The 21,566-nt window shown below is 35.3% G+C and overlaps 1 protein-coding gene across 18 annotated transcripts in view; it reads left to right on the top strand.

The window, feature by feature from the left end:
- Window positions 1-17,711, top strand: part of KIF21A (kinesin family member 21A) — a 176,725-nt gene extending 159,014 nt beyond the window's left edge. For 17 of the 18 annotated variants that reach the window (XM_082349333.1, XM_082349332.1, XM_082349331.1 and 14 more), the window contains 7 exons: window positions 2,388-2,524; window positions 4,095-4,275; window positions 5,778-5,942; window positions 8,563-8,680; window positions 10,088-10,258; window positions 11,557-11,756; window positions 16,442-17,711. In XM_082349333.1, the coding sequence (XP_082205459.1) occupies window positions 2,388-2,524; window positions 4,095-4,275; window positions 5,778-5,942; window positions 8,563-8,680; window positions 10,088-10,258; window positions 11,557-11,756; window positions 16,442-16,535 (1,066 nt within the window). In that variant the 3' untranslated portion in view covers window positions 16,536-17,711. The remainder of the gene's footprint in view (window positions 1-2,387; window positions 2,525-4,094; window positions 4,276-5,777; window positions 5,943-8,562; window positions 8,681-10,087; window positions 10,259-11,556; window positions 11,757-16,441) is intronic. The other variant, XM_082349325.1, reaches the window with a different exon arrangement.
- The last annotated feature ends 3,855 nt before the right edge of the window (window positions 17,712-21,566 follow it).

Below are 21,566 nucleotides of genomic sequence, written 5' to 3'. Positions count from 1 at the left end.
TGAAGGTTCTCTTATCAGCTCAATAGTTTTAGATTCATCTGTTCCTAATGTGATATTGTCTGCAGATCCTTCTTTCTGCTTCCACTGTTTTGGAAAATCTCTGATTTTTCAAAGCTGTTTTTAAAATGTGGCATCTGGAACTCAGCCTCATTCCAGATGTGGCCTTGGCAGAATATAGTAGCTCTATTGCTTTCTTTCTCCTGAAATACTTACTTCTATTGCACAAGTCATTGAAAGTGTTGGTAGAGGAATCATAAATTGTTGATCCATTGATCTTGTATTCAATAAACAAATTTCTTTAGCTTTTAAAATCTAATTAAGCCCCTTTCCTACTTGGAGCATTCTGTTCTATCTTCAACATAAATTTTATGTTTAAATTTTATCCAATGAATATTTTAGTGCTAAGTACATACTTAAATGGATTTTTTTGGGTAATTTTTCTAGACAATACAGCTCTTTAAAATATCAATTAAATAAACATGCCATATCTGTCTTGAGTTCTGGGGAAAGACTGACTAGATATTGAAGACCTTTTTCCAGACTGAGAGGAACATTGACTCTTTAGGGGTGACTCTTCAGCCACTGATGGAACTACCTTACTACAACAGTTTCATACTTACCCAACATGTCCATAGGGATATCATTTGAAAAGCTTTTTGTATGGACCTTATTGGAATCAACATATGTTGTGAATATGACATTCCCCTAATCTCCTGCCTATTAATTCTACAAGGAACTTCCCCTGTGAGATGTTATCTCTTACTGATGAGCATTTAAGTGTTTGTAATTATTTGTTTAATATTTTCCTCTGTGAGACTCAACAAGAAGTTTTACTCATCTGTAATTTCTGAAATCCACTTTTTTTTCTCCTTTCTGGAAAATTGGGTCTACATGTTTTATCCTCTTTATTGATCCTCTTAGTATACCAACAATGATTTTTGTCTCTGCAATGGTATATACTTTCACAACCCTGTGATCTAATGATGTAAAAACAGAAATACTTGAACTCACTGAACAAGTCTTCATTGTCAAATCTAATGTATCTTCGGCTTACATTTCTTCTTAATTATTTCTGTCCCTTGCATCTTAAAGGTTATTCTCATTCATCAGGAAGATGGAAACAGACAGCTTTGTTTTATTCCTGAATCTGTCCTAACATTATGCCATCTGTCTTATATAATGGACATATTTCAACATAATTTTTCTTCCTGCTCTGAGCAAAGATACATCCAACTTATATATTTATCATTTCTTAATTCACTCTCATTTTTAGTCTTCCCAATACAATTATTTCAGTTCAGATCCTGTCTTAACCTCCTTTGGGATAGGGACAGTGTTTTGATAAATTTTATATTTTCACAGTTCATAGTCCAGTGGCATAAAGCAGAAATTCCAGAAATATTAAAATTATGAGAAGTCTCCCTAAAGAGCATCACTATTCTTTTAAAATCTTACTCTTTTTTAAAAATCTTCTTTGAGATGGTGAGAGTTTTAAAAGTTTTTGTTATTTTTGAGCCATTCTCCCTTTAGAATTTCTGGCTATGCAATCATTCTTGTATTTATTCAAATTTGTTTGAAATTTGCTTCCTTAGTATTTTAGGTGGTATGTATTATACTTTCTTCAGAATGTCTTTTTTTTTTTAAAAGGTGTTCTTTTTTTTTTTAATTTATTTATTTATTATATTTATTTTTGGCTGTGTTGGGTCTTCATTTCTGTGCGAGGGTTTTCTCCAGTTGCGGAGAGCGGGGGCCACTCTTCATCGCGGTGCACGGGCCTGTCAGTGTCGCGGCCTCTCCCGTTGCGGAGCACAGGCTCCAGACGCACAGGCTCAGTAGCTGTAGCTCACGGGCTTAGTTGCTCACGGGTTTAGTTGCTCCGCGGCGTGTGGGATCTTCCCAGACCAGGGCTCGAACCCGTGTCCCCTGCATTGGCAGGCAGATTCTTAACCACTGCGCCACCAGGGAAGCCCTAGAATGTGTTTTTTGACATAGAGTCGCATTCCAGGCTGATAATCACATCTTCCAGTTATCCATCATTTATGCTTTCTCATTTTTCATAATTCACTATATTTGAACAGCTCCCAATATTACTTCATTAAATTTTGAAGAGATGAAATTGTTAATAAGAAAATCCAGTTTATCATGACTTTGCTCTTTGCAGAATGCACCTGCTAGTTGATGCCAAATTAGTTGATGCACTCCATCACTACTATTATAATTTCACACTTTGTCTGTGTTCTTTTGCTTAAAAAAGAGACAAGGGAACAATCTGGATTTTATTACAGTACTAATTATTTAGAAAGACTTCTTAAAGCCAGAGAAAAAAATTAAAAGTAGTTTCATGATATAGCTACTAAAGTAAATCTTATTTTTTTCCCCCACCTCAGGGGCATAATCAACCCATTTCCAGCTTCGAAAGGAATCAGAGCTTCTCCACTTCAGTGTATTCACATAGCTGAAGGGCATACAAAAGCTGTGCTCTGTGTGGATTCTACTGATGATCTTCTCTTCACTGGATCAAAAGGTGCTAGTAGTTGTGCCATGTGGATATTTAACATATTTTTTTTTTAATTACATTTTTAACAGGTTTTTAAAAATGTCAAACTGCTTAAGACACATAAGAACCTGAGAGATAATCTCATTCAACTCCTGAATTATATAAAATATAAAATCATTGCATAGTTGGGAAGATAGTAAAACTTGTGTTGATGTTATGTGAATAGAATGGTGAGGGAATACATCTCCTTTTGGTAATTGAGCACCTAATACATGCAAAGCCCTGAGCTTAGTAATGCAGGCTATATAAAAATCTACAAAAGGCCATTACAGTGTACAGTGTGGTAAAGAGAATAAGATGGGTAGCAACCACCATTCCTTGAGCACTTACTCTATGTCAGAGACTATGCAAATTTTATCTCATTTAATTCTCACAATAACCCCAATGAAATACATGTTGCATCCTAATTTTACAGATAAAGAAGCTGAAGATTCAAGAAATTAAATAATTTTCCCAGATAAACTTAACTAGTAAGTGAAAGAGCCAGGATTAGAAACCTAGGTCTACTCATCTCCAAACCTGCACTCTTAACCCCTTTGGTGCAATTGTAGGCAAATAGAAATTAACTGTAAACGATTTGAAGAGTTATAGACAAAGAGTTTCAGGGTTTCAGAAAAGGGAGAGGTTATGCTAAATTGTGAAAAATAAGGAAGGCTTTGATAAGGAGGCATTTAGGATGAACCTTACAGGATTGTTTGGATTTGACAGGTAAGAATTGGCAACCAAGATTAGAGAACAGTGTAAGCAGAGACTTGGAGGTAGAAGTGGGTTTGGAAACTGAATTCAGTTGGATTGAAAAGTAGAGTATATGTAGGGGCAGTGGTGGACAGTGAGGTTAGAAAAGTGAGAAGGAAGCATGTACAGGAATTTGGGAAGCTAGTCAAAGCTTTTTAGCATTTAGGGATGTTACAAAGTGAGGGGAAAGTCTAGCTAGAACTTGTGAATTGTGAATAATGGCAAGTAATTCCCCAATTTAAAAAATTTGCTCTGTAAAAGAATTTTCTAATGATTCAAATTAAATTTATTAGTCCAGGATAATTAGATATTTAACATGTCAAAAAAAAATAGAATAGTTTTATGATTATGTTTTTGGGTCAAAAATGAAATCAATCAGTGACCCCTGGAAAAGAAAGGTGTGTGTATTCCCACGTGTGGAGTGTGGTGAGTACGTAAAAGAGTGATCAAAGCAAAATGTCTCAAAGAGGCTGATTTGGGATTGCCATTTTAAATTCAGGAGCAATTTGAAACAAGATTCTCTTAATATGTCTATTTCAAAATTTTGTATAATTATTTTTTAATACCACATAATGCATACATCAGATATCCTGGCTTTCATCGAATCCTTTATACCTACTTTGCCTTTGAACCTGCTGCAAAGTGTCAAGGATAGAGTTAGGATGCCTGCTGCAAGTTAATTAAATAATTACTGTTTTCTTATCTCATTTTTTTTCTCATAGAAGAGAAATTGTTATTGTTAAGAGAATCTAATTTAGCTCATATTGACATTATTTCCTCTTTTTTATTTGTTTGTTTTTAGATCGTACTTGTAAAGTATGGAATCTGGTGACTGGGCAGGAGATAATGTCACTGGGAGGTCATCCCAACAATGTAGTATCTGTAAAATACTGTAATTATACAAGTTTGGTCTTCACTGTGTCAACATCTTATATTAAGGTGTGGGATATCAGAGATTCAGCAAAGTGCATTCGAACGCTAACGTAAGTAACTTAAAGACAAACAGCATAAAGGGCAAATAGTTCTTGTTTACAAAATGTAAGAAAAGATAGGCCTATTTATGCATTTTTGTTTATTTATACCTATCCACTTGCAAAGAATATGAAAGTGTTTATAATAAGAACACAGATAAAATAAGGTGAAAAAAAAACTATTGAGAAAATAAAATACAATAGCTCAATATTAAACAGGAAAGGAGAAGTCATATTTGATCTGTGACTAAATACACATTTCATATTTCCTCCCTCCCAAATAACTAAGGAATTAAATTTTCATAGTATTCATTAATTGATGTAGTTAAATGATTTACATTACTTGCTTCAGATGAGTACCACTCCTTGGAAAATGGCTGAAATCACCATTATAGACTGTTAAGAAGTACTTGCAAAATTTAATTAGCATGTATTGAATAATACATGCTAATTAATTGAGGAGTTTTCTTAAGACTTACACTGCTTTGGTGCTAGCCTATATTTCATAACTGTAGGTTATGTTGGATAATTGGAGGATGAATTTGTTTTCTACGTCTGTTATCATATATGTATGTCTTTAAAATATAGAGCAAATAGTGATTATTTTTGCTGTAAGATTGATGAACTGTTTTACATAATTAAAATTAAGGTGAACTCTGTTGGTTTAAATAAGAGAAGGGAGCATAGGAATGGTTAATTTTTACTAATTTGTAGAGTGAGGATTATTAACATTTAAGTGCTATTTTATATTTTGAGAATTACTAATTATTTACTGTACTGAATACGGGTCTCTTGTGGAAAATTTTGTAGAAAAAAACCACTGTATCTTATGTTAGAAATTTACCAATCCAGTTGACTCATTAAAATCAAATTTGAAAAGATTGATTATAACTTGGTGTTTTAGAAGTTTGCTAATAAAATGTTTCAGAATTTTAAAATATACTTACCATTTAGAATTTAGCTGAGGAAATAGAAATAAATCATATTTAAGTCTTTCGCATATAGTAAATAATCCTTATATGATTGGGTTAAAATAAACAAAAACTGAAAACAAAAAGTCCTTAGTGTCTTTAATTCATAAGGGCAAATCTTATATATGAAAGGAATACTGGTAGGCTTGTTCCTCAGGGAACTTCTGGAAGCTTCAGGAAAATGAACTAATTTTGTGACACTGTATCATTTGTTGAGTTTTTTTTGTCTTTGTCCTCTAATCTTTTCTGACTCATATTTAAGTCATCCCTAACAGGGCCCAGAATTCCTAGTGTTATAGTAACTTGCAAATTAAGAGTTTTAAGCCATGTCATCTTGTTTTCTTCATTCATTTATTCATTTAACTATCAAAATGTTTATTTATTAGTGTGTATGAGGTGCTGTGCTAGGCACAGTGCATACAGTCACCAAAGAACACAGATCTTCCTGTTGTCTACAGCCAGTTTCCTAGGAATTTAAGGAATTCTAAGACTAACTCTTGTCCAGAAATGTGACTTATTTTGCTTTACTTTGTCTCTGTTAAGGTCTTCAGGTCAAGTTACTCTTGGAGATGCTTGTTCTGCCACCACCAGCCGGACAGTTGCTATTCCTTCTGGGGAAAACCAAATCAATCAAATTGCACTGAACCCAACTGGCACCTTCCTCTATGCAGCTTCTGGAAATGCTGTCAGAATGTGGGATCTTAAAAGGTAGAATTTTAAAGAAAATGTAGTTCCTGTATATGGCAAATGCAGTTTTCACACATTAATAACATTAGTGTGTGTGAAATCTAATTTGTGTAACCCCAGAAGTTAATATAAAAACCTAGACTTTTCTGTTTGATTCAGCACCTCTGAATGTCTATGTCCTCATTAGCAAACTCACAATTTTCCTTTCTTTTAATCTCCATTGCTGGGAAAAAAATATATGAAGGAAAATAGCCTTTCTTAATATTTGTCTATAAGTTGTGTTGTTTACCAGGAAGAGAACAAGATTTCTGGTAAACAGAAATCTTTGAAAGAATTATTTTTTGTAACATCACTTATGCATCATTATCTCAAAATGTTCAGTTTACAAACCATATAACTTTAAGTGTAAATCTTCACGGGAGTTTTATAAATATAGAATTATATATATATACACATATATATGATGAAGTATTAAGAAGATGAAGTGAATACAAAGAGAAAACTGATAAATTGAAATGTAAGGCATTACATCTTTGACTTGATTTTTTTATTTGCCGTGAAGTATGAGCTTTTATCCTTCATTTGAGTGTTTATTTTAGCTTCTTTTCTAGTTCTTAAAATTTTGGCAGCAAGGGAATATTTATTTATTAGTTAACATGTTTATTCAATATCAATTATGGCAGGCACTATACCGACACTTGTGGTAGGTACTGGGGATAAAGACTGAGCAAGACAAATCTGGTGTCCATCTTCTTAGAACTCATCTTGTAATGGAGGATAAAGGCCATTAAAAGGCAATTACAAGGGCTTCCCTGGTGGCGCAGTGGTTGAGAATCTGCCTGCCAGTGCAGGGGACACGGGTTCGAGCCCTGGTCTGGGAAGATCCCACATGCCACGGAGCAACTAAGCCCGTGAGCCACAACTACCGAGCCTGCGCGTCTGGATCCTGTGCTCCGCAACGGGAGAGGCCCACGCACCGCGGTGAAGAGTGGCCCCCGCTCGCCGCAACTAGAGAAAGCCCTCGCACAGAAACGAAATATTGTAATTGCCTTTTTTAAAATATAAAGTAAATAAATAAATAAAGGCAATTACAATATTTTTGTTTTAATAAATTTATTTACTTTTGGCTGCGTTGGGTCTTCGTTTCTGTGCGAGGGCTTTCTCTAGTTGCGGCGAGCGGGGGCCACTCTTCACCGCGGTGCGTGGGCCTCTCCCGTTGCGGAGCACAGGATCCAGACGCGCAGGCTCAGTAGTTGTGGCTCACGGGCTTAGTTGCTCCGTGGCATGTGGGATCTTCCCAGACCAGGGCTCAAACCCGTGTCCGCTGCACTGGCAGGCAGATTCTCAACCACTGCGCCACCAGGGAAGCCCGGCAATTACAAGATTTTGAGTAAAGTTTGTAATTCAGGTAATATAGGTAATTCAGGTAATAATCCCATCTAGAAGGTCTTTGTCAGTAGTAAAACAAAGGGAAATTTATTTTAGAAATTCTGAGGAAAACTGGTTATAACTTGTAACATTTTAACACATGACTGAGAAAGTATTATAAGCATAATTTATAGATAAATAAATGAGAGAGAAAGAGAAAGAAGAAACACAGTCCTGAGTACTGTTTTAGAAATAAAAAGTAGAAAATTGAAAACAGTGCTTGTTTAAGAAAATTAGGAATGAGGTGAGGACTGGGTTTATTCTTGAAGATATTAAACTTGATTTGTAGTTGTAGTACCATGAAGGAAGATACTCAAAGCCATGACATGAGGCAGAAAAGATATCAGCTTTTGAAAATCTTTACTTTCTTTTCTGCTGAAAAGTTAGATCCTTTTTCAAGTTGCTTGATTTCAGCAACATGATTAAATACAGATTCATCTTAACAAAGTAACTAAGAAAAGAGTTACAAGAAATAATAATATTCTAGAAGACAAATACATCTCTGTATTCCAGCAGCTTGATTTGAGGTAGGACTATGAAACAAAGGTTCATTGTCACCCCCTGACAATGGGCATCACATGTTTTTTCTACCAGTCAGATATATTCCTGGTCATTTTCATGTCTTTGTAATAACTGATGAAATGGACTACCTATTTTCTGACATACATGTATATACACATATGTGTGCGTACATGTATGTGTATATGTGTATATATGATGGGTGTACATATATGTGTATGTGTATATGTGAGAATATATGTTAGTGTAGTAAAATAATCTTACTTTCTTCATATTGTTATTTTCTAGTTATATCAGTGACATAGTTGTTTTAATCAAATTTCAAATTGGCCCTAATAACATCAATCATATGTCTATAACATGTTGAGACATTTAACAGATTAAGGTTTACCTGGACTTAGGTTAGAGTTAAAATTAGCCTTTAGCAAGTTTTTGGAGTTTTGATTTTTTTTTTTTACTACCTGAATGATATTAGTTGCCTTGGAATAACTTATTTAGGACTCCTCACACTTCGATCAGAGAATTGATTAGTTTGGCCATTATTTTTACTCTTAATTTGAACAGAGTTGCATAGAGGTGGAGTTAAATCAAAAAGAACAGTTTTAGCAAAGACTATTGATTATTTTTGCTGAGGCTTAGGCTCAGCATGCTAAGAAATATTTTCAAACATAATTATTTTTCTTTCTTTTTAAAGGTTTCAGTCCACAGGAAAGTTAACGGGACACCTAGGCCCTGTTATGTGTCTTACTGTAGATCAGATTTCTAGTGGACAAGATTTAATCATCACTGGCTCCAAGGATCATTATATCAAAGTGTGTATAATAAAGTTGTTTAATTACATTCTCCTATTAAATGATAGATTTGAAGTATTGAGATGCACGTGGGACCTTTTTCTCTTAATCAGTTTTCTTTTTTCTCATTTCTAACCTTTGCTTTTTCTTCCTGATCTTTTCCTCACTCAGTTCCTGGTTGTGTTGTCTTATTATTTAAATATGTATTCTCACTTTTCATAGAAGATAGGTTGGGAGGGATTTAAAAAATTTTTTTGGCTCAGTCATCCAACTAATGCTTAAGTCTCATCATCACCACCTTTAATGCTGAACATGTTATGGTCTTCATATTTTATGCAAGTAGCAGATAAGATGAGGAGAGAAGCATAGTTTGATTCTGGAGATGTTAAATTTGAGATGCTAATAGAGGACCTTCTCATGTAGTCCAGTAGGCCATTTGAAAGGCAAGTCCAGAGCTCAAGATAAGTTATGACTAGACATGTATGTTTCAGAGCTGTTCAAACAGAAGCAGATGGTTAAGGAGTTAGAGTAGTTGACACGGCCAAAGGAGAGGGGTTGATATGACTCAGCCTTGGGGAATCCTATAAGAACCAACGGGAATAAAAAGAGGAAACAGTAATAAAGAGAGATAGGAAGAGTATAAGTACTCTTTTTTAGAAACTTTGATTAAGAGATGAGAAATCGGTTAGTGACTTGACAATAGAATGGTTAAGGTGAGAGGATTTTATATTTGGTAGACTTGAGCATGTTTATACGCTCAGGAAATGGGCTCAGTGGAGAGGGAAAGTGTGAAGAGTGAAGTGGTAGCAATTGGTGAATCAGATCAAAGATGTGAACCTTGGGAAAAAGTAGGTACACTTTAGCATCTGAAAAGAAGGGAAGGGTAAGAGAATGTTTGAGAATAAAAGGAAACTTTTGTAACTGGAAGGATGGTCCAGAAAGTTTATTTTTGGTCATACTAACCTTTTTAGGAAATCACAAGTTCAACAGTTAAGAGAGATGAGAGCAACCGAGGGGAGTGAAAGGTTTTGAATAGCAGCTTTGGAGAATTTGAGATGACCACCAAGATTGCAGAGCTACCTAATAGTGTTTAAATAACAATCATATCATTTATTTGAATTTCAACTGGATTGATATGTAGCATTTTTATTATTTAACGTATCATTTGTACACTCACACATGAGAAAACTGGTTGCCTTTCTTAAGAGCTTACAGTCTTGTAAACATGTGACATGTAAGCAAAAGTAGTGTGAAGATAAGGCTCAGGTTCATCCTGAGTCATTCATAGCAGGTTATTTTAGTTAACTTAGTAAAATAAAACAAATCATATCTGGTTAATATATGTGTGTGTGTTTCTATGAATGAACACATATAGGTGCTTATTTGTAAGTTAAATAGGATGACTGCTTCCTTTCTGCTTTTATTTAGATGTTTGATGTAACTGAAGGGGCTCTTGGAGCTGTGAGTCCCACCCACAATTTCGAGCCCCCTCATTATGATGGCATTGAAGCATTAACCATACAAGGGGATAACCTATTTAGTGGTTCCAGAGATAATGGAATCAAGAAATGGGATTTAGCTCAAAAAGACCTTCTACAGGTAATGCAAAACCTTTTCACGGGATGGAGTGGGTATTTCAAAGTCATCAGTATTCTATATAAGAACGCGAAGAGCCTCTATTTAGATTTTCATAGTTTAGGGTTGGTATCAAACAGGGCTTCCTCTTAAAAAGTGTTTCATCATCAGCCACCAGAGTTACTAATTATGAAAAGGGCAACATTCAACATTTAATGATATCTCCTAAATAAAAGAGGAATAGATAAGAGTTGGAAGATCTGGGATTGCCCATGCTTGTGTTTACTAAATGAAATCAGTCTTGGAGTAAAGCAGTCAGTTTCTCATTTTGTTTTTGTTTTTTTGTTTTATGTACACATATTCCAAAGAGTACCAAGTTTCACTAAGGTCAAAGCAGTCTAAATGATTCCTCATCTCATTTTCATACATTCAACAGTGGTGGTTCTCTCATTTCCTATAGAATGATAGTTGGATTGAAGTGTTCTGTCAATACAATCAAACATTGGTGGCTTTTCCTAATTCCCAGAGGAAGAAATTAGTTAACAGATAAAATTGTACTCAATTTCAGGCTTTTCCTTATAAATGTATGCATGTGTATGTATTGCAATTACTCCTACTTTCCTGCTTAAAACCAGATGAAAACAAAATGAACAAGTAGCATGAATGTTAATAGAAAAAACCTGGCAACAGATGCATATATTGCACTCAAAAGCTTTTCTTTTATAGATATACATTCTTGGATGTGACTTTTATGTTATGTATATAAATATATTTATGCATAAAATATGGTGTATAGTCTGAGCTTATAATTATTGTTTACTCATTGTGAAATATATAGGTTAGCTCCAGCCTTCAACAAAAACCTTTAGGCCTCTATGTTCTCTTCCAAAATTTAAGGCAGTGATTTTATGAGACAATCCTTATAGTCTACACACCAGGTTGTAGTTTTCAAACTAGTTGCATGAGATACATTTTGGAGAAAGGTAAGATAGTTACTCCTTTGAAGAGAAAGTGATGTTTGAAAAATCCTGTATATTTTCCAGGTGTTTTAGATTCTATAGATTTGTTTTTTTAACATTCTAGGCCTTTAATACTGATAACACTGATGATAACTAGTGAGGCAAATTTAGGAGCAAATTACAGATTTATTTCTTTAAATCATGAAGAGTGACTTCACAGAAAATGTTTTTTATGGTTTCCAGGCCAGTTCAGTGTTCCAAATATTGAATTTTGTCAATAAAAACTTTTGTAACTTATTTTGGTATGAAAATGTCAGTTTGGACTACTCCCCTTAAACTGCTGATTTTTCTTTTTTTTCTCAGCAAGTTCCAAATGCACATAAGGATTGGGTCTGTGCCCTTGGAGTGATGCCAGGCCACCCAGTTTTGCTCAGTGGCTGCAGAGGGGGCATTCTGAAACTCTGGAACATAGATAACTTTGTGCCAGTTGGAGAGATGAAAGGTCATGAGAGTCCTATCAATGCCATATGTGTTAATTCCACCCACATTTTTACTGCAGCTGAGTAAGTTTCTCCTATGTCATCTTTCTCTATATTGTTTACTTGTATTCAGATTTAATAAACCCTGTAAGTTGTAAGTATCTGGAAATGTAGAACATATGAATCCTTTTATTACAGTTATTCTAATGTCTATTTGTGATGTCTTATTTATATTTTCTGAGATACACTGTGGGCACTGAGTTTGGGCTCCCCTGGTTACATGGTAATAGTGTTACTCCTATATCGGCTCTCTGATTAGACTAAGAAGTCTGCTGCCAGATCTTCCCCTGGCGATTTTAATTTTTAAAAAATCATTCATAAGTGACTAGTTTCTAAAAGGTTTTTCCAGAAAGGCAACAAGCCTGTCATTCTTCACATTTAGACCAATTCATTAAAAAAAAAAAAAAACTTTGTGCATCTTCCACCTCCTTTAAAGTTTAAGTACATAGTAATAATATCTACTTCCCTCTTAAGATGGCTGGATTGATTAATTTATTTGCTCATTTGCTTATTCAAGATGAATCTCCTATGTGCCAGGCACTGTTCCAGACCCTTGGGAATAGAGAAGTGAACAAAATAGATACAAACCGTAGTTTCATTCTAAGGAGGAGTAAAGAAAATAAATAAGTAAAATATGTTACATGGTGAGAGGCGCTATGGAGAAAAATAAAGCAGGGAAGGGGGATGAGAGCATCACTGGGGGGCAGGGGTTACACAATAGAGTGGTCAGTGAAGGTCTTACTGAGAAAGTGACATTTAAGAAGATGTTTGAAGGAGGTGTAGAGATGTGACCATAAAAATGACATAACATGTATATACGTACTTTGAAAAGGAAAGCATATATACTAACTGTAATGTGAGGTGTTCATCTCATTCAAATAAAATGTAATTTCTCATGAATATCTATCTTGAAAATCTCCCTATGTCATTTGTGTACCAATTATGTTACTTAATTTGACCGAATGCTTGATTCGTCTGTCCTAAATGCACGATTACCCTGATTTTATTTTGAAACCTCTGCTATATTTCTCTGGTGTCTCTTATTATTTGTGCTGTTTCCATTGAATCCCTCTTCTCATTTAGATTTACTTTCTCTCATCTCTAAAGTACATCAAAGCCAATTTCTTTTGTGTTTTTCTAAGGTGCTTACCTTTGGTGCTTCATTGATGCTATTTCCAAGATGCATTACTTTCTTAAGAGTCATCACTTTTATTTGTTCCCTTGGAAATTTGTTTTGTCCTCACAATTTATGGGAAATAAATTAATATCCCTCAAAGCTGGGACACACAAGATAAGACTATAAAAGTATTATGTATCACTGATACAGTTTTATTTTTGAAGAATTGAAATTTTTCTCAGTTTACCCATGGAGCATCAGATGCAGATGTATTTACCATGTAACATAAAATCAGGAAAATAGACAATAAAATCAGAAGGCCTATTTTCAAATTGGTGCTCCTTATTTGTTATCTAACAAATGTTTGTATAGGGCTTAGTATCTACCAGGCATTGTTCGAAGTGTTTTCAGGCTTTAACTCATTTAGTCTTCATAAGAGCTCTAGAAGGTGAGTATTATTATAATCCCTATTTTATAGGTGGGACTTTATAATTCAAAGTCCTTGTATAAGTAATTCTATCATATCTGATGTCTGGATCTGTTGTCACTGATTGATTTTTCTTATGATTATGGGTCTTATTTTTTCTGCTTTTATGTCAAGTAACATTTTATTGAATGTTGAACATTAATTATAGTATTGTGTTTTGAGTCTCTGGATTTTGTTGTATTCCTTTAAAGAGTATTGGGCTTTGTTTGTCAGGTACATAAGTTACTTGTGGTTCAGCTCATATTTTTGAGACTTGTTTTTAACTCTTCTTGGATTTCTACTGAATGTCTTGAATGTTCCCTGAACATCTCACAGCCCTTTGTGAGCTCTGGGATTTGTTTGACTTATACTCACTAGTAGTTTTTTGGTCTGGCCTTATAGTCTGATTCTACTCATGTGCAGCTTAGCCTTCAGTCAAAGGCATTAGGGGACCCCTATGTAGATTGATGGAATTCTTTTCCTATAGCTCCATAGTTCTTTTTGCATAGCTCTCTCCTCTTCTCTATCTGGTTCTATAAATTCCAACTATTTCACACTTCCCAGATTTTTATTACTATCTCTTCAACTCTGATTCTGTGATTTTTCTGCTTGGTTTCCCCACGTTGCTGTAGTCTAGAAAGTGCTGCCAGACTGAGAACCAGGGCCATCACAGAGCTCACCTTCTCTGTTTCCCTTTTCTCAGGGATTACAGGCCTGAACTACCCATTGCCCAGTTTCTGAAAATAGTTGTTCCATATATTCTGTCAAGTTTTCACTTTGTTTACAACAGGAGCGCTAACCTGGCACAAGTTACTCTGTCATGACTAGTAGTGTAAGTTTGTTCATCTTAGACTTCATATGTCCAAAAACTCCTGACCTTCCTAAGAAACGTGCTCATCCTAAAGCCTTCTCCATCTCAGTTTATGGCTTGTCTGTCTTCTCTGTCTCTTAGTTTAGAAACCTTCATTCCTCCCTTTCTTTCACACTCTGTATCCAATTCATCAGCAAACTCTGTTGGTGTTCTACCTTTAAATTATATCTAGAATCTGACCACTTCTCACCATGACTTTTGCTGCCTCACTGACCCTAGTCACCATCAGCTCTTGGATTACTACAGTAGCCTCATAAACAAGGTCCGTTGCCCATATGTAGTCTATTCTCAACACAGACACCAGAGTAATTTTTTAAAAATACAAGTCAGATCTTGTTCCTTCTCTGCTCAAAACCTTGCATTGGTCATCCATTTTATCTAAAGTAGAGGCCATTACTTGATCTGACCCTTTGAGCATTTATCTCTCACCTTACCTTCTAGTACCCTCTGGCGTGCTCCTTCTCTTACAACACCAATAACATCTTTGCTGGTTCTTGAACATATCAGGCTCACTCCAACCTTAGGACATTTGCCCAAAGTGCCTTCAGAGATCCTGATCTTCTAATGTCTTTCTTTCTCAATAAGAATAACCTTGCCATTTTATTTAAAATTGTGATCTCTCCTATCAACTACCACTCCTGATCCTGATCCCCTTTGCCATACTCTTTAATTTCTCTATAACATTTATTACTTTCTAATAAACTTTATAATTTAATTATTTATTAAGTTTTATTGTCTGTCTCCTTTTGCTAGAATATATGATCTACAAAGGCATAAGGTTGTGTTTTTTATTTATTTGTTTATTTTTAATTGATCCCAAGCACCTAGAATAATGCCTAGAACACTGCAAGTTCCCAATAAACATTTGTTGAATGGATGGTTGTATAAATAAATGGAATGGATAAATGGGTGGATGAGTGAACATATCCACTTCTGTTTTCAGTTACATGTGCTGTGTGGGATGGGGAGAGATTATTATTTCCCCCCAGTTTTATTGATATATAATTGACATACAGCACTGTGTAAGTTTAAGGTATACAGCATAATGATTTGACTTAAATATATAATGAAATGATTATCACAATAAGCTTAGTTAGCACCCATCATCTCATGTAGATACAAAAAAAAAAGAAAAGGAAAAGAAAAAAATATGATTTTTTTTACCTTGTGGTAAGAACTCTTAGGGATGAGGAGATTGTTGATTAAAAATTAGAAAGCCTGGATTCTAGGCTCAGCTCTGTACTCTACTATGTTACATTGAACAAGTCACTAAACTTTCTTTATCCTCGAAATGAACTACATAATCTTTGAAATACTTTTTAACTATACAATTCTATGGCAACTCATTCTTTTGGCTTTGGGTTTGTTAGGAAGTGGGAGAAAAGCAACACTCACTTTTTAGAGCCACGAGAGACATGGTAAGAAATGTGATTGTCTAATGACTAGTCCCCAAAGCCCACATGTTAAGTGAATAAAAATAAGTTTTCTCAGAAAAGCTTTGAATTGTCTATGTTCTATGATAGGCAGAATGTTAGACTACTTCTTAGTAGCCTCCTGCTTTTTCTGTGGGCTTATGTTGATTTAACCTGAACATAATTCTTCCTGAATATCAACAGATTCACCAACTCCCTGGAATTCCTGCCCTGGCCCCCTCACTGTAATCTTACTCTGGGCTCTTATGCCTGAAGACCTCTGACCATGTCATATCAGTAAAGTCTTTAAGAGATGGAGCCAGACTGCCTGGTTTCAAATATTGGCACTATCACTTACTTTGTGATCTTGGGCAAATTTTTCTTTTTTTTTGGCCACACCTTGAGACATGCGGGACTTCCCCGACCAGGGTTCAAACCCACGCTCCCTGCAGTGGAAGGGCAGAGTCAACCACTGGACCACCAGGGAAGCCCGATCTTGGGCAAATTAATTAACTTCTTTGGACCTCAATTTGCTCATCAATAAATAGGGGAGAATAGCATTATCTATATCTTATGATATGTAAAGAAAATTAAATGCATTAATGTATGTGAGGGAAACATAGTAACAATACCTGGCATACAGTAAGCCCTTGACAATATGAACTATTTTTAATTTCATTATTATGGGTACCTGTTTGATATACCTATGGGACAATGTATATTTTTACTTACATCTATTAGAGATCTTTTCAGAAAATGTTTCCATGATAAGTAATTCTATGAACTATTTCTTTGTCTTTCCACCTCTTTTCACATGTTCATTTTTAATTTATTATTGTGTAGTGATCGAACTGTGAGAATTTGGAAGACTCGAAATTTGCAAGATGGTCAGCTCTTTGACACAGGAGATCCGGTGGAAGATATTGCCAGTAATTAAACATGAATGAAGATAGTCATAAACTGAATACTGTGATTATACTCTATGTTCTTTATGGAAAATGTTGTCCTGCATTTATTAGGCAAAAACTTGTGAATGGGATTAACTGGAAAATATATCTGAATCCAACTGCTGAATATAAATGGTATTCTAATAAAATTGTGTACTATCCTGTGTGCTTAATTTTAGTATCTACCAATGCATATATAACCTATAATTGATATGCCGCTTGATTTGCACTTATATCGTGGCTGGATTTTTATGCCTAGCTATAAAGAACATCTTCAAATTATTTGAAGTACAACATGTCTGCTTTTGTGACAGTCAGAAAATACACTTGGAATACAAAGCAACCCACTGTTAACTCATTCATATAGTCTGTTCAGATGATTTACATATTTAAAACATATTGAGAATGTTAATCAAACATTGGTTTGTCTGGTATTTATATCAGTCTACAGAGGGTTCCCAAATTTAAAAGCTCTTTTAATGTAATGGAAAAAAGGTATGAGAATATTATTGACGGTGATTTTTCATAAAATGGAATTAACTTTAATCTGCTAACAAAGAATGTTAAACAGATTGTGTTAGATGTCGACATTTACTTGTATTGACCAAAGTTTTGCAGCTGTGCTATATTCTGTGCTCAGGACTAAAATGCTGTTAAATTGTTTTATTAGTGCTGTGCATACATTCTGTGATGGGAAACATTTTTGATGTCCTAACAGAAATATATTTTGATCTATTTTCCTATGGAGTTGTTTCTATTATCACCCTTTAATTTCATTTTTATTTAATAGTAGTATTTCTTTCCCTTTTTATCTAATTTTTTATATGCTGCTAAATATATTTTAAATGTACTGTGTTTGCAAACCTTGGTAGCTATGATGAGAACTATATCACCTTCAGTGAGGAAAGCTATGTAAATAGGTAGATTGTAAAGAAAGAATGTCTTATGTTGTAACTATGAATTTTTAAATATTGTAGATTGGATTTTGCAAAAGGATGTATAATTTATCTGTCTGCTCAGAATATTAATTTGTAAATTCTGCAAGTTTAATTTTTATGTGGATGGTATGACACTTGAAATATTGTATTGTGATCTTTTTCCCCAAAAATATTTGTCTGTAAATGAAAGCTTAGCTAAGGCTTAAATAAACATGTCGCTGTGAATTATTTTTATTCTCTTGTTCTTTTCCTAATATGAAAATGGCCAGTGTTTGTAAAACTTTATTTTATCTGTGTGATATAAGGAAAGACATTTTCTTGTTATCCAGTGCTACATATGCATTCCTTTTTTTGCTCACTAGACATGAAATATTCTTGAAAAATATAAACCATAATTTAATCTTGAGGAACCAAGGAAACTCACTATTTAAAGGAATTAAATCAAACCATATAGTTTAGGGATTTGAACATAGATGGTTGAACAAGTGAAAAATATTCCCATAACAGTTAGGACAATAATGACCTTGGTTACTTGGAGAGGAAATGGAAGGCATGGTGACTGGCAGGTGTTGCAGGAGGTGAGTTGGGAATGTAGAGGGGTATGGAGGTCCTAGAAATGTTCTATTTCGTGACCTGAGTCCTAAGTGACATAATAAACTGTAATGTATTTCTTTCCTATTTTATATACGTATGCTATATTTCACAGTGAGATATATATATATATATATATATATATATATATATATATATATATCCCTTCTTTATAAGTTATATATATATATATATAAACTTAAAGAAGGGATTTTCCTATAAAGAGAAACTCAGCTACTTTGTAATTTTGTAATTTGTAATTTTGCCTCCTTCCCTGGAGGAAGATACTATGCCAATACCTGAGAGAGATTGTCCGGACTATTTTGAATTTAAATACTCTTGGGGTGTTTCTTTTCATGGGACTATTGCTCAACAATTCATCTTCTGGACAATTTATTCAATAAATGTTTATTGAGCATATACTGGGCCAGGTACTGGAGATGGAAAAAATAACAAGACTGAGATGATGCTTGCCCTCTGGGTGGAGAGAGATGATAATTACACAACAGCCTAGTAAGTGCTCTGATAAGGAAAATCCAGGTGCTCAATATCTATTAAAGGCATTCGACCCTGATTGTGAGTTCAATTAGAGGTCTTTTATGTGGTCCTGAGCACTGTGTTTGCTTATGCAGAACACAAAGCCCAGTGTCTATTTTACCTTTTAAAATGCTGGAGGCTCAGATAGAGTTAATCTGATTCAAGTAATTTAAATGAATATGTAAATGAGGCAGTTCTCTTAAAGACTTACATTTTGAAAAATGTTGGAGGAGTTCATCAAGAGGACATGGCCGCCGATTGATTGTCAATCTGGACCTAGGCAATTAGAGGTTTCTCACCCCCTTCCCTGTCCTTGTAAAGTATATTCCACTCATGTACCTTCCACTCACCATTCCCATAGCCAGAGCTGTTTCAAGGATGCAGCCTTGAGAGAGCAATGTGTTATTTGAGACCATCTGGACGGTATATGTGACTGAACCCAGTTAAGGCCTCTATATACACTTAAATTCTGGTGGGCAGGGGTGAAGAGCTCATCTTGTGGCCACCAAGTTTAGCCTTGTTTGCAAATTCCCTTGCTTATTAAACCTGCCACGTACCCATCTGGAGTGGTCTGCCTCTTTCTTCAGTCTCTCCTTGCCCTCCATGTACGGGGGCCGGTTTATGAACCAACAAAAGATAGTGTTAACCCCTAAAGATCCCATCCAGAATTGTTAACAACAACTCTTAAAATAGTTAAGAGTTAACTAAAACTTAACTATGATTAAATATGATTTATTCCTCACTGTATTAAATATATGCCTTGCCCTCCCAGAATAGCATCTTCCTTTGGAAGATACTATTTCTTCTTTCAAATCAAAATTTCTGCATTTTAATTAAAGAGTAACAGCAAAGTTTTGCATATTAATTATGTCCACATTTATTTAATTCCCAGCTGATGTGGGGTCTTTTATAAAAATTTAAATTAACATAATCAGCAGGTAACAAGTGTTCCACGCTGCTGTTTGTAATTTTTTCCCAAGCATTGCCTATACTTTAACTCATAATCTTTTTTTCAAATTCTGTTTTCAGCCTCAGAATAGACTGTGTTCTTGCTATGTTGTTGAGGATTTGATTTACCAACTATCATGCAGATGTTGATAGTTGGGATTTTGTATTTGCAAATTACAGATATAAAATATACAGATAGCTCTATATGAGCATCATGGTACAAAAATAAGAGTTATCTATCCATCTAGTTTCTAACCATAATGAAATGCTCAACTAACTTTAAAATGTTAACAGCTGCCATTAATTTCCCTTTTTTTTTTTTTTTTGAGATGAAGTTAATAATTGTAATAGCCAACACTTACTGAGCATTTATTTTCCCCTTTGTTTGGGCATCCCTGAAATGGGGGGAATCTAAGGTGCCATAAGAGTCAGGAACACCTGATTTCAGAGATGTTTAACTGTGAAAAAATACGCATCCTAGAATTGGTGAAATCCAGTATTGGTGAAATACATCCTAGAATTGATGAAGTATAGTATTATGCGGGATTCTGCCAAACAGACAAAAATAGCGACAAATATCCACTATGTCATGTATGGCAGATAATATGATTTCAAACCCCTTCTAATATGTTTTTGTCTATGTTAGATTTAGGAAAAGCGAAGACTACATTTCTCAGACTTTCTTTCCACATGGGTTCTACATTTAACCTGGCTTCCACCACGCACATGAACCCAGGCACAAAGTGGACTGAGTGGAATCAGTGCCTCTGCAGCAAGTTGGAAAGGCCTTTGTTTCTCCAGTGGAAGCAATGCCAGGGCCCCAGCTTTTGGCACAAGGTACGGGTCTTGAGAGGCAGGGCATAGGGCACACTTTCTGTTGGCATCCGGCTGAGGCTGTAGTCCTGAAGTCTGCAGTCAGGGCCGTGGTTTCCTCACTCCATCACCCATCTTCCTAATTGTGGTGGAAATGGTAACTTGGTGGGCTAGTTCTGGGGGTTAACCTAACAAACACCTACTCACAATTTTGTAAGCACCTGTTGCCCTCTATGAAATTCCTTTCTGCTTAAATCAGCTAAAATGATTTCTGTGTTTGCAATTGAACTAAAAGATGCACTTCTTTGTGACCTGTGTTTTAAGATACTGTATTTCTTCCATTAATTTTTTCCAGACACTATTTCAGCTCTCAAGAATGACTATACTCTTTTCTCATTAACCTATTTAATTGTTTTTAAGCTACTTAATTTTTGAAAACAATACTTTTAGTTGCCCAGAGTCTTTTTATGTCCTCTTTTAGTCTTTTAGTCCTCTTTTCTCCCATCTGGCAGTTCTGTTTTGCTAGGAAACCCCACCAGTTATTCTGTTTGTCTTCCATTCTCCAGTTGCTTAGTCCCTCTTAGGTATAGTTGCTCTTAGTTTTCTTTGCCCACTCATGATTCTGTTGACCCTGGGTGGTCAGGACAGGCTGGTGGTGGGGACACAGCACTCTGCTCGCCTCCCAATCTGCAGGTGTTAGCCTTCTGCCATATGTGCAGCTGTCTCACAGCTCTACTGGGCCCGGAAGATTTTGCATGTCTCCCAGGACGACAGGCATTCAGAGGTGCTGCTCTTCCTCTGTCTTCTTTCCTAATGTCTCTGACAACCCTATTAGACAGACAGACTCTTCAGGCTTTCAGAACTGTCTGGTGTTTTATTCAACAGCTGAAGCAGAGAGTATCAGAGATACAGTTTCATGCTTCCTTACCCACTGAAACTATTTAACACCGTCACTGAAAAATATCCAAAAATTAAAAACAGGATGATGAGAAGCCCAATATCACTTAGGACTGGATTCACCTGCCTGAACCAGGAAACTGACTAGTGTTTACTACCCTCTGGTTAGACTATTATACAGTTTTTATAAGGCAGGCAACTAGGAGTGCTTTCCACAAGCCTCCTCAGCAAAGACATTAAGTGGCCAAGGACATTAGTAATGTCATTTTCAGCTACTTTGGCCATTAAGTAAAGGAT

The sequence above is a fragment of the Balaenoptera borealis genome, assembly GCF_965194805.1.
Source record: "Balaenoptera borealis genome assembly, chromosome: 13".
NCBI classification, from domain to species: Eukaryota; Metazoa; Chordata; class Mammalia; order Artiodactyla; family Balaenopteridae; genus Balaenoptera; species Balaenoptera borealis.
Note: the sequence above shows the minus strand (reverse complement) of the source record. Positions and strands in the feature narration are given on the sequence as shown.